The following is an 11,965-nucleotide window of genomic DNA, read 5'->3' as shown; positions in this document are numbered from 1 at the left end:
TCTCTGCCCTGTGTTTCAGTGACCTTAACATTTAAAGGAGCTCAAAGCAGGTGACACAAAACATGAAATAATCAGTTTTGAGGCTGTGGCACTCTGAGGTATTTTGTCTGGGCAGTCTGGAGAGAAATCGGCACAAGTGAGCAGAAATACATGGGTGTAACTTTGGGGAGATACAAAATATTTTTGCAGATCGCTAAGCTAAATGAAAAGATTTTGAAGACTTTGTCAAGTATTCAATGGTCCTCTGTTTTGCCAAGAAAAAGGGCTTGGTTAAAATCCTGAGTTTATAGTGAGGTAAACTAGTAAAAATTCAGCATTTACTTTGCAAGCAGTATAAGGCCTATCATAATGCTAAACACATGTGCAAATAAAAGGCCTTTGAAGCACGCATAATAGAGGTTTCTGATCCTCACTTTTTTTATTTTATCCTCCTGGTTTATTCACTTGTACTAACAGTTTTTCCTTTCTGTACAGAGAATGGTTCCAAGCCTTTCTTCTACTGTAAATTATACTGATCCTACATTAGAGCCTGTAGTAACTGAAAATTCAGTCATACGACAGAAGATAATAGATTCGCAGTTCAAATGCTATGAGAGGATGAACAGAGCTCCTCCTTATAAGAAAAAAGGTAAAAAAGTTTTCAAAAAAATCTGTTTGTGTATTGCCACACTTGCTTATATCGCTATAAACATTTTCTTCTGCCTACTAACCCACAGTCTTCTTCAGGGTGCAGTTTACTTCCTGTAAGCAGTAGTCAAATTCACACTAAGTTAGCATCTTCTTAAGTGCTGAGAAAGAAAAAAGCCTGGCATGAGCCCAGGGAATGAACAGCTCTTCCTCCCCATGCAGACGGTACCCCCATCATCTACGTTTCTGGCTCAGTGCTTTGCTGCTTGAATATCTCTTGTTCTTGCTTAGGGAATGGCATTCTCCAGAACCTTTCAGCAAGCTCACACAAAGACCTGATTGTGAACAGCGATCTCTTAACTATAAATGTCATTCTGTTTGCTTCGCTCACTGCTTTGTTTTTCTGTCATTCTTGTATTGGCTGATAGCTGCCATGCTCTGTACCAACACAGATGTGCCAGGTATTCCATCTTCAGCAGTGACACTAGCAAAAAGAGGTTTATAACGCACTGAGGACACATCTTTATTGAATACGAGGCACCTATTAAGATTAATAAAAAGGGAAATGACAAATGATAGTGGTGCTACAATGGTACAGTACAAATGAAGCACCATTTCTGGTTGGGACTGAGCGTTCTGGTCCCTTTTTCTCACAGAAAATATGGAAGAAATTATGAGGAGGCTAGAGAACAAATATTGGAGGCATTGTGGGGATTTATGCAAGTAAAGAACAGAGATGCTGAGGACACAGTTTAAAGAGAAAGCATATTAAAAAATCATGATTAAAAAAACCCAACCTAATAGATGGGGTGGAGATAATGTGAGATTTTTTGTAATACAAGAACAAAGACATTTCTACATCTTTACCACAAAGATTTTACTGGGCTCTGTAAGACTCAAAGAATAATTAGATGTTAAGATACCCGGGTCTTGATGCAGAAATGTTTTGGAATGAATATAGAGATTCCTTTTGCTTCAAATAAGTATTTGTTCAGGCCAATAATAGGGAAAACCCACAAGTATTTAAACAGGGTTATGGGATAGAAAGCATCATGTTTCAGACATAAACAAGCCTTTAGCTGCTGGGCTTGAGGGGGAAATAACTTCCTGTCTGTTCAGATTACTCTTTTAGTCTCCAGCTCTATAAATATGTAATTTTTGCATCCACTGATAGTTTCACTGGAATCACCTTTCTTTTGCACCTTGCTCCTGTGATTAGTTGCAAAGGGCTGAAGTGTTTTCCCAGCATGAGCTGGGAATTTGTGTCTTGTGACATATGAATTCCTGGTAGTGTTCTCAAGGACAGTGTTGTCCCAGGAGGACAGCAGTGGCAGACCTGCAGCCATCGGACACAGCACAGCAGTACCTGCATTCCTTTGACTGGCAGCTAGATTTAAGTGATGCCATTGAGGACTGTTATGTTCATAACAACATGCACGTAATTCATTTGTAACCCAGAATGAAGATAATGGGTGTCTAACGAATGATGCCAACACTACTGAAGTTGTGTTTTCAACTGAATTACAGGATCCTCACCAGCCCTCCAACATTTACGCTTCATAAAGGGTTGGAAGGGAACAAGGATCTAAGTCTCTTGGCTGCAAATTTGAAAGGGAGGATGGGATGAGATGGGAAATTCCCTTAAAGCAAAGGACAACTGTAGGGGTGTCTCCTGAGAGGAAAAGTCCAACATATGAGCTGAAGAGGGGTACTGGGTATGCATTTTCAGCACAAACTGTAGTGGAGTCTAACACTGGCGTTCCCAGGAAAGCCCAGTGTCTGGTACAACTTGACAGAGCCAGCCGAGATGTGTCTAATTTTTCCCTGGTATCTCTGCAGTCCCTGATGTAGCCTATTTGTAGACCGGCGCAAAGGTAGTTTAAATCCTTCATAATTGTGGGGCTCAAAGCTGATGACAATCAACTGCAGAGAACTACATAGTATCTCACACTCAGGAGCCAGAGAGATGGTATAACACAGGTGAGCTGTGGCAGCATTACAAGTGGCCATGTGTCAGCAGAGCTGAAGTAACAGACCACGTACACACACTTATCTTGCCCATTTCAAGGTAGAACTGATGACCTTAAATCCCAAAGAAATAACAAAATGAGGAGCTCAGGCACATGGGAACACCTGACCATCCCTCCGGGACAGTGCAGCACTTCCGCACTCCCTGTCCATCCAAAAATGTAATATGTTTAGCCAGTGATCCAACAATATGGTGTTCAACTCTTTCTTTTCTGTTTTATTACTTACATTGTTTTATTTCCTGAAACACTTAAAAACCATATATATGTATGTGTATCTATATAGGGGTGTGTGTGTATATATATATTATGGATGTATGTGTGCATATATATCCTGTTACTTACCTTGAAAGACACAGTCCACAATGTATAGATCAACATCAGTTATTTTTTTTCTTTATCAGGCAAGGCAAAGGATTTAAAGCTAGAAATTCCTACCAACCCCATTCTGCAGTGTCTTTCAGATACAAGCTCAAGTTGCAAACATTTTCTACTCTTCTTTTTCTTTGATATTACAAAATGACTCCTAAAAGTCTTTCAGATACATTTCAAAGCTAGAGAAGAACATGAGAATGCCTGAAGGAAAGATAACAAACTGCTGATATGGTAGTTGGTTAATTACGTGAACAAGTGGCATTAGCACATTTAACTTGACAATGGAAAAATGGATGTGCATAAAATCTTAGCTAATGAAGAAAAAGTGTTCATAAAAATATCTTTTTTGCTAGACATCTAATCTGGAGAAAATTAATTTGGAATGTTTTATGCTTTCAATTTTTAATCCACAACTATTTTGACTTAAAAACGGTTATCGGTGCAAATTTGAACAATTCAGATGTCTTTTTACAGCTTTCTTGCTTCAGTAAAAAAGCTTATCTGTGGAAAATTTCAAAAGCACCAGAAGCAATTAGTTGCCCATATTTTATTAACTTTCAATGGCTATTAGGTGCCTTCCATATGATTCTTTCAGAAACAACCTACATGGTCATAGCAGACCCTTGGGACCAGAGCAAAAAAGGCAAGATGTACCTTCTCACTGTATTTCCCTTTAACCTGATGGTCATGATGACAAATATCTTTTCCCTAACACAAACTGATTTTAAATGGAAAATGACTAAGAAGTATAGGGGTTTTTTTAATGTTTTACTTGAATAAATCCACAATGAGTCAGGAAATTGTGTTACAGCAAGCAGTCTTATAGCGCAGTTTCTGTGGACCGTAGTATGTAACATCTCTGTAACAGGAATCAAGAATGAGCTGTGTTCTGCCTCTCTAGTATGGCCATCATTTCTGGGGCTGGGAACAGTCCTTGTAGGGGACACAGCCTTGACAGTGCTACCCTCCCAGAAGGGGCATGATGAGGACAGGATCGCAGCATGCCTATCCAGACATCATCAGCAGGCGGAGTTCACCTGTTACAGATTCGTCTTGCACCTGCTTCACTGGATCTGTAGTTGTGTCACCGATCTCTAGTGTTGAGCAATGCAACAACCTTAGAGGGAATTGTCTCTGCAAATGTTGCTTTTAGCTGGGATGTCCCTGCAAGCCCTTCCTACCTTTACATTTCAAAGACTTGATTTGCAGACCTGCTGAACAGCAGAAGGTGAAATGAAAACTGGGTGTCTGTAAGGTCTTTGGGTACCACTAGTGTACACGCTTACACCTAAGGACAGAAGGAGGGTCAAAAAGAGGAATTTGTAGGATCAGACCCTACATTCAAAGTTCAGTTCAACAGGCTTTAAAACATTACTTTCCAGTAAAATGAACACCACTAACATCGGGTCAACAAAAACAATGCCACCTGAATGCCACTCAAATTGTAGCAATAACAAGGGCTTTTATTGCAAAAAGAAAACATGATTGTCTGCAGACAGCAATATTCCTTGAGAGGCTAGAACAGAGCAGGTTCAGGAGTGACTGTGTGTTGAATTAAATACTGCGTTCCTCTTAAATGTCCAGGTCTGTTCTGCAACCGAACCTGGGATGGCTGGTTGTGCTGGGACGACACGCCTGCTGGAAGAGTCACTGCTCAGAATTGTCCGGATTATTTTCCAGACTTTGATCCGACTGGTACAGTATTTCTTTTTATCATCTTATCTTTTGAAGGAAGTCTTCGAAACATTTGTGCCATTGAGTGGAAGCATGTTTCCAGTGGCATTTTTGCAGCACTGTGAAATCTCAGAGAGTTTGGCTCGCTGAAATTAAAATATATCAAGCTTTTGGGTTGCCTGATTTATATATTTTCATTTTAAAAATATTTTATATGTATTTATATTTTTGTAAATATAACCCATGGATTTATGGAACTTAGTTTATGAAAATATTAACTACTTAGTTATAATATCAAAACATTTTAATGCCTCATTCTAAGTTTTTATAATGAAGAGAAAATGCTAATATGCATGAGATATGTATCAGCATGTGCTTTGTTCAGTTTTTATTGGAAAATATCATTTTATGAAGAAGATGAGCAGAAATAATGTTCTTTCAGTCTCCCAATTTTCAGTTGTTCATTGAATTTTTCATACAAATACTAGCAGCCATGCAAACTAAGAGAAGTAATTCAAGAACGTTTAAAAGGACAAATGAAAGGAAAAATCAAGGACAGAAATATTGCTAAATAGATATGAGGAAATATTGGACACAAGTATAACTCCACAAAGAGTACAGAAAAGAAAGACACAGTTGTGTGTTCCACACTCAGGACACGTTGCTTATAGGCGGTGCTTGATGCCACAGTGTGCTAAATCCAACATAGACACAGGGTACTGACTGCAGTTAAAAACTATGAAATGAAACATTTAGGGGAGAGGGTATATAAATCTAAAAGTTTTCAACAAGGTTAACTCAAAATGTACGTGCCCAACTGGAAGGTAAGGAAACAGACTATTGCGTAGCTGTGAATTAATTACCCAGTACCATTAGCTAAAACTGTTGATTTTGTTGAGCTTGTTGCCTATTTAGAAACAGAGGAGTTTCCAGGTTGGATCAGACCCAGTACACATTTTGCTGAATCCCATTTGCAGGAGCAGCCAGATTGACTGATATTTCTGTTCTTTATAAATCAAGCTATCCATGATTAGAGAATTCACCCAGCAAGTGCGAAACTTCCAGTGTCAGCCCCAGTCTGAGGGGATTCAAGCCTGCATCCCAACTTTGATGGAGGAACCTCCCCCTTTCCAGGGGAAGTAGGCATTATACAGGACGGATTGAAGTATTTGTGTGCCTGGAAAGTGAGCTTGTGTAGCAGTGTGACTGTCCACCTCTTGTGGGAATACCCTGAGACCTACCCCACAAATCTTTACAGCCATTTACGTCCCTGAGACACACAAAAGGCACCGAATCACAGTGCCTTGTCTTTTGTGACCTTTTTTTTGCTTTCTGACACACTTAGTCTTGACCTCTTTTCTGTACAGTGTCATAGTTTTCAAGGAGGAGCCTTGCAGCAGGGCCATGCTCATGGCTCATCATTGGAGCACCTGGGGGGAAATAGGCTGAGGAGCTGAGACCCTCAACTGGAGGGGTGCCTTTCACCTAGGTCTCCCTCTCTGTGGACACCTGCTTCAACCATTAGGCTATTTGCACAAAAGATGCCAGAAGAGCATTTTAAAAGAACTGGCCAAACTTGGTTCAGTTCCCAGACAGAAGTGCCCACGTTCAGGAGAGAGCTTGAGGGTCTGGATCCTGAGGTTGCACAAGCCTTTTCCTACATGCATGTTAGAGGTGCCTCTTGGATGGGGTCTGTACCTTCCGCTTCAGCCTCTATTTTGTTCATGATATCCTCCCCATGAGGCAACAGCCCCTTTGATGAATAGGACAATTTACTACAAGGCTTCTACTTTCCCTGCTTCCATGGTTTTCACAGAAAAAAAATTGTGGCACTAACAGTCCTAGTTTATGTATACTCAATGAGCTGTTGAGCTAATACCTGCGAAAGGTTGTGTTGGGCAGCCCTGTGATCACAAAAGTCTCCCCATGACTCGAGGTCCTCATCCCTCAGTGCATGGGAGTGATTACAGAGCCACTCTCCTGCTCGTTCCCAAGACATCTGGTCCCAGCTTTTCCACTTGCCCGCTTGTCTCCAGTGGCTTGTTCCGAACTAATTGCTCCACTACAACAGCACTCTTCAAAGTAACACTTGAAGCCATCCATGGAGAAGCACCTCACTTCACTTCTTAATGCTTATTAACGCCAAGGTCTGTGGCTTGTACGGCTGATTGCAAATCACTCCTTAATGTACAGATGCGTGCTGCAGAGTCTGGCCCACAGCGTGTGCGTACTGTGGTTACTCTTTCTGCCATGCTCTAAAACTTGCAGATTTGGGAATTTTTTAGTATTCCTGTTCTCTGAACACAGCCATAGGAGGAACAGCTTCCTCCAGTAATTAACTTCCTGCTGTTCTCTCTGCTGTCCTGTTTAGGAACAATACTTGTGGTCTTCTGGACTCAGTATTTTTCCCCTGGCACATATCTCTTCTCCTTGTCAGCACCTCTGTCAGCCTCTTTGCCTGCATCCTGGTCAGTTGACACTGTTTCCCTGGCTCGGCAGAAGCTCAGCATCTCCTGGTTGAGCCAGAGCCGCTTTCCTAGAGTAGCTGTTGAGTTCCCCAGCACGTATTACAGCTGCAGCATCAAACCAGTGGGTAGCCAGCCTTTGCTTTACAGGTGGCTGATTGTCACACCAGGACTTAATAAAGTAGGAGGGAGACAAGAAGTCGTGGGGGTGTCTGGAAGTCTTTCAACTGCTAATGGAAGTGGCTGCCACTTACAGGTGGCCAAAAGCACAGGTTCAGCTGTCCTGAGAAGTCTGTCAGGTTCTGTGTCACAAGTCATTATTTCCTTTGGTAACTTATGCCTGTTAAACAAAATACAGCTAGATTTTCTGCTGAGAAACAGAAAATTCCTTCTAAAGAACAATGATTTTACAAGATGAAAACTGCAGTGCCTGTCACATTTCCTTCCCATTAAGTCTCCATGATATCAAGCCACCTCATCATGTATTTTAGGCATGCAAGTAACTCCATGGACTTCTGAAACAAGGATTTCACGCTGTGCTGCTTTGGGCTGCACTGAGATCTGCAGAACAACTGTGTATCAGCTCACTGATGGCTAAGTTACTTTTGTTTGAGGCCATGTATAGCTTTGAGTCCCGGAATAAAATAATGTCATTCAGCTTTCTTTTTGTGCTTTGGTATGTACATCCTTTGTAACTGGAAAAGTGAAACATTATCTGGCAGCATAGGATCGGATCCTCCTCCCATCTGTACCTGTGGGTGCTGTATATCAGCTCTCTATATCTGAACCCCCAACAACATTCAGTATCAATGCCAAGAAGAAATTGCTAGAGTATGTTCGAAAGTAAATAAGGTGAAATCATATTCTGGAGAAAAAGAAAGAAGCAAAATGATGGAGAACACGCTCAGTGGTCTGTTTATTTTGTGTCTGACAACTTCACAAGTAACTACCAGATATAGTCCCACTTATTTCACTGAACTTACATCAGTTCTTACTCCATAGGAATCTGTGTTCTGAAAGAAGGAAGGACCGCTGTGATAATCTAGTCTGTTCAGTTAGCTAGGGCTTCCCATACTTCTTTCCCCACCTGAGGAAGCTCTATCCTGTGAAAGGAAATTAGTATCTTAAAGGTAACAGACAAACAGAAACCCCTCTCTACAAGCTGTGACAACTTTGTCCTTTTCAATAAACAACTGTTGCCTATTGTAGCAATCTCTTTCTCGCAATGACCATCACATGCAATGTGATAATGCATAAAACCAAATCAATTTGTCTGGAAAACATACCCAGACCTACTGCTTTAACTCCAGTGGCAGCAGGAAGTTCATTGTCTCATCCTGTGAAGATGACTGTGAAGCTCTGAGCAGGGCTGTTTTATACTCCCCTATTCAGGCAACATGGACAGTTTCTCTTGAATTGTATTTTATATTCATATTTTATCCAGGTTAATCTTTGCTGTAATCCCTTTGAAATGGTTTCAGGTCACGCTGAAATTGCTAGGAATTGAATTTGATAGGAATGTACTATGTAATTCATGCTGGTAATATTCTTGCTAATAAAAAAAGGGAAATATATTGTGGATGTAATGGCCTTCTAGCAAGGCAGATTTACTGGGGGCAGCAGGAGGAGCACAGCGTTGCCCTGTGCTGTGCACAGGCTGTTGGGTTTGTGGCAAGGGAAGTGTTATATTACCCACCTCACTCTCCCTGCACGGTGTGTTTGGTCAGGATTAATTTGGTGCAGTCACATACAGCAATGGAGCTGAATGTGCAAGTTGCGCTGTGGCAGCCGGACCTTTTCGTTTCACTTTTGCTCCCTTTTCTCTTGGGCAAAGAGCAGTGGTTAAGAGCAGTAGCCACCCCAGCAGGGAGCAAGCCCTGCCCAACTTTGTGATCCAAGGCTGCGTTTAGCAGAACTCCGCTCAGTTCTCCACTTTGTTGCATTTCTGTCTTTGGTTCCATTTTGTAAACCAGTTACTCATAATGCTTCATGTGGCTCCAAGAGCAAAGTTTCTAGAAGTGCAATTTGGAAACAGATCCATGTGTATCCATAAGCAATTACCTCAGATAATGATTAATGAGTTGTTTCCTCTCACGACTGAGGAATATGGAAGTACAGCCTTCCTGCTCTGACGCTGACTAGAGGGGGTGAGGTCCCCTTGCTCTGGAGTGTGGGTCACGGCAGCGGAGGGGCAGAGGCACTGCGGTATTTGTGTTCTCTGCAACTCTCTTCTTGTGCCATACTGCAGCCTCTGAATTGCTTTGTCTTTCTTACAAAATATCTTTAGAGAAATAAGGATAAATGCTCCATGCAGGAGAAGGGGGAACAGATTGAATAGCTCTTGCAGACCCTTTTGGATTTAGCAGCCGGGATGCCTATGACCACAAGGGACTGGATTTGAGGAACACAGGTGCACCCTTCTCACAGCTGGCAAAATGCACAAAGTGTTCAGGTGAGGAGGTTGCCAAGCTGGCAAAAGCAGTCATTGCAGATGAGAAATCATGGCCTTCCACAAACCAGAGAGGGAGAGAGACCTTCTGGGTCGCAGCAGCAGCTGCGGCCCTTTCCACTCCTGGCAGGCAGGGAGGCCACTTCCTCAGGCATCCCCTAATTCAAGCACCTTCCCAACCATGGTCTCCCCTCCTGCGTACCCAGTCCATGTGCTCCTTCCCACCCAGCACTGTGCCTCAGCAGGGCGACGTGCCTGTGCTCACAGCAGGCTACGGGCAAGGAGCAGCATCCTCGGTGGGCAGGAGCCCCAGGGACCTGCTGGAGCACCCTGAGCAGCACAGGGAGGGCTGGGCCTGGGAGAGCCCTTCTCTTGCTGCCATAAAATGCAAATTTCCTGACTCTGGCTAAAAAAGCCAGCTCTGGATTTCTGCTGGTCCTATTTTCCTGTCTTGAAGTGATATCATTCAGACAGTGATAGATATAACAAATAACTCTTTGTGCAGCTGCTTCTTTTCCCCCTACCCTTCTGTGTATGTCTGTCCTGCTTCTTAGCAAGCTTGACAGTTGTACTTTAAAAATCAATTCTTATCCCCACAGTGCACAATATGACTCTATTATACAGATTCCAGTTCTGCTGACTGAGGCATTCTGATGATAGTGATAATTCTTCACTTATTAGGACACTGGAATTGAAGTTTTCTAGTGTCCATTGTACACTGGAATTGAAGTTTTCTAGGGTGTCTGTTGTATTATATCAGATGATTTTTTCATTTTTGAAAAATTTTCTTCTGGAATATTTTACTGAGGATGTAAGTAAATCAGATGTGCTACATCAGCTATTCCCTCATCTGCAAAACTAAGCACTACACAGGTCTAGCCAAACAATGACAAAGAATTCAATGTCCGGTATGTGCTGAGCATGCACTGCAACAGAGGAAAACTTCTTTCTACTTCCAGCTCATAACTCAACAATAAATAAAAAAATGGTGTTGACTCTTTTAACATGTGCTAGCTATAGAGTTGGTCTAATTGTAAAAAAACTGATTGATAGAGCTATCACGTTTGTTCCAGAGTTGTTGGGTTAGGATATTTGTTACATATAAACGACTGAGTTGTTTTTTATGAAAATATGATTCATAAAAGCACTATCGGTAGCACAAACAGTACCACATGCAAAAATATTACTACTGGTTAATCTTTTTAGACACTTCACTACTCCCATGAAACTGCCCTTGTGGATGAGATTTCTCTCATCTATTTTTCCCAGACAGCTCTTGAAGCGTCTGTCTTTCTAAGCTAACTACAGGGAGCATGCACAACTGCCTATGAATTGCACAACTTTAAGGTTGCTAAATGCAATGTCACTGTTCCTCCACTTTGAATAATGTGATGCCCAAGTGGTGCCCTATCCACGCTGATAGGGTACAGACAGCCTAAAAAATTAGTGTTTACATAGTATTTTAATAATCTTAAAGCCCACACTTCCAGTTTGCCTTGCTAGTGTTGCCTTACCCGTCCTTACACATTGTGTATTTCTTCAGAGTTTACTAGATTCTTCTGATTAGCATAAAAACCAACACGTGCCCAGGTTCATAATCCCACACCTGCTACTGGGCCACTGTAGGATAATTTGCAGTAGAACAGTGGTTGGGTTACAGACTTGCAGTTTTATTTCTGTATAAAAACATAGATTTAGAAGAAATGTTTGACCTGTTTGAGTCACTGGGATGGACAGTGGAGGGCTTATCCCCCAGTCCCGTATTCTGACAACATCACAGCAAGAAATCCATGGGCCACGGCTGCTTCCAAACTAGGATCAGTTGTGTTTGTATGGCTTCAAGGAAAAATATGAGGCAACAGGCTTGTCTCTAACTTACAGAAGCCACATTAAACTTTGGCAGAGTGCCTGCGTAGGCACTGAAGTACAGAGATGATAGATGATATTACCATTATACTCTATAGCATATTAACAAAAGCCGTTGCAAACTTTGCAGAGTGCATGGGATAGTAGGTACGATGTTTGTACACTGTGTTCCATGGTAGCATAACCATTAATCTTTTATCTATGACTGAAAACTTTTTCCAGCTTTAGATAATATCTGGCAATGAGTACAACAGCAACATTGCCACACAGGCAGTCTGAGACTATCTCCAAGCTGCAGAGTTGGAAGGCTGAGATAGCATGTACTGTTCCTCTCGGTGTTGTTGATGCACGTATTGATTTTCAACAAGTCCCCCAAAACAATGATTTGAAACTCACAGTAATTTTGAAAGTATGCTGTGTTCTGGAGGATTGTCTCTTTTTTTTTTTTTTTTTTTTTTTTAAAAAGCCCTATTAAAAGGGTT

General features: G+C 41.7%; 1 protein-coding gene across 1 annotated transcript in view; it reads left to right on the top strand.

Annotated features, from left to right (window-relative positions):
- Window positions 1–477: 477 nt before the first annotated feature.
- Window positions 478–11,965, top strand: part of CALCR (calcitonin receptor) — a 65,761-nt gene continuing 54,273 nt past the window's right edge. The window contains exons 1-2 of the mRNA XM_009286336.1: window positions 478–628; window positions 4,614–4,724. Of these exons, the coding sequence (XP_009284611.1) occupies window positions 478–628; window positions 4,614–4,724 (262 nt within the window). The remainder of the gene's footprint in view (window positions 629–4,613; window positions 4,725–11,965) is intronic.

Source organism: Aptenodytes forsteri, unplaced genomic scaffold (genome assembly GCF_000699145.1).
Source record: "Aptenodytes forsteri isolate BGI_AS27 unplaced genomic scaffold, ASM69914v1 Scaffold55, whole genome shotgun sequence".
Lineage (NCBI taxonomy): Eukaryota > Metazoa > Chordata > Aves > Sphenisciformes > Spheniscidae > Aptenodytes > Aptenodytes forsteri.
The sequence above is the reverse complement of the archived record's forward strand: the minus strand, read 5'-3'. Positions and strand labels throughout refer to the sequence as shown.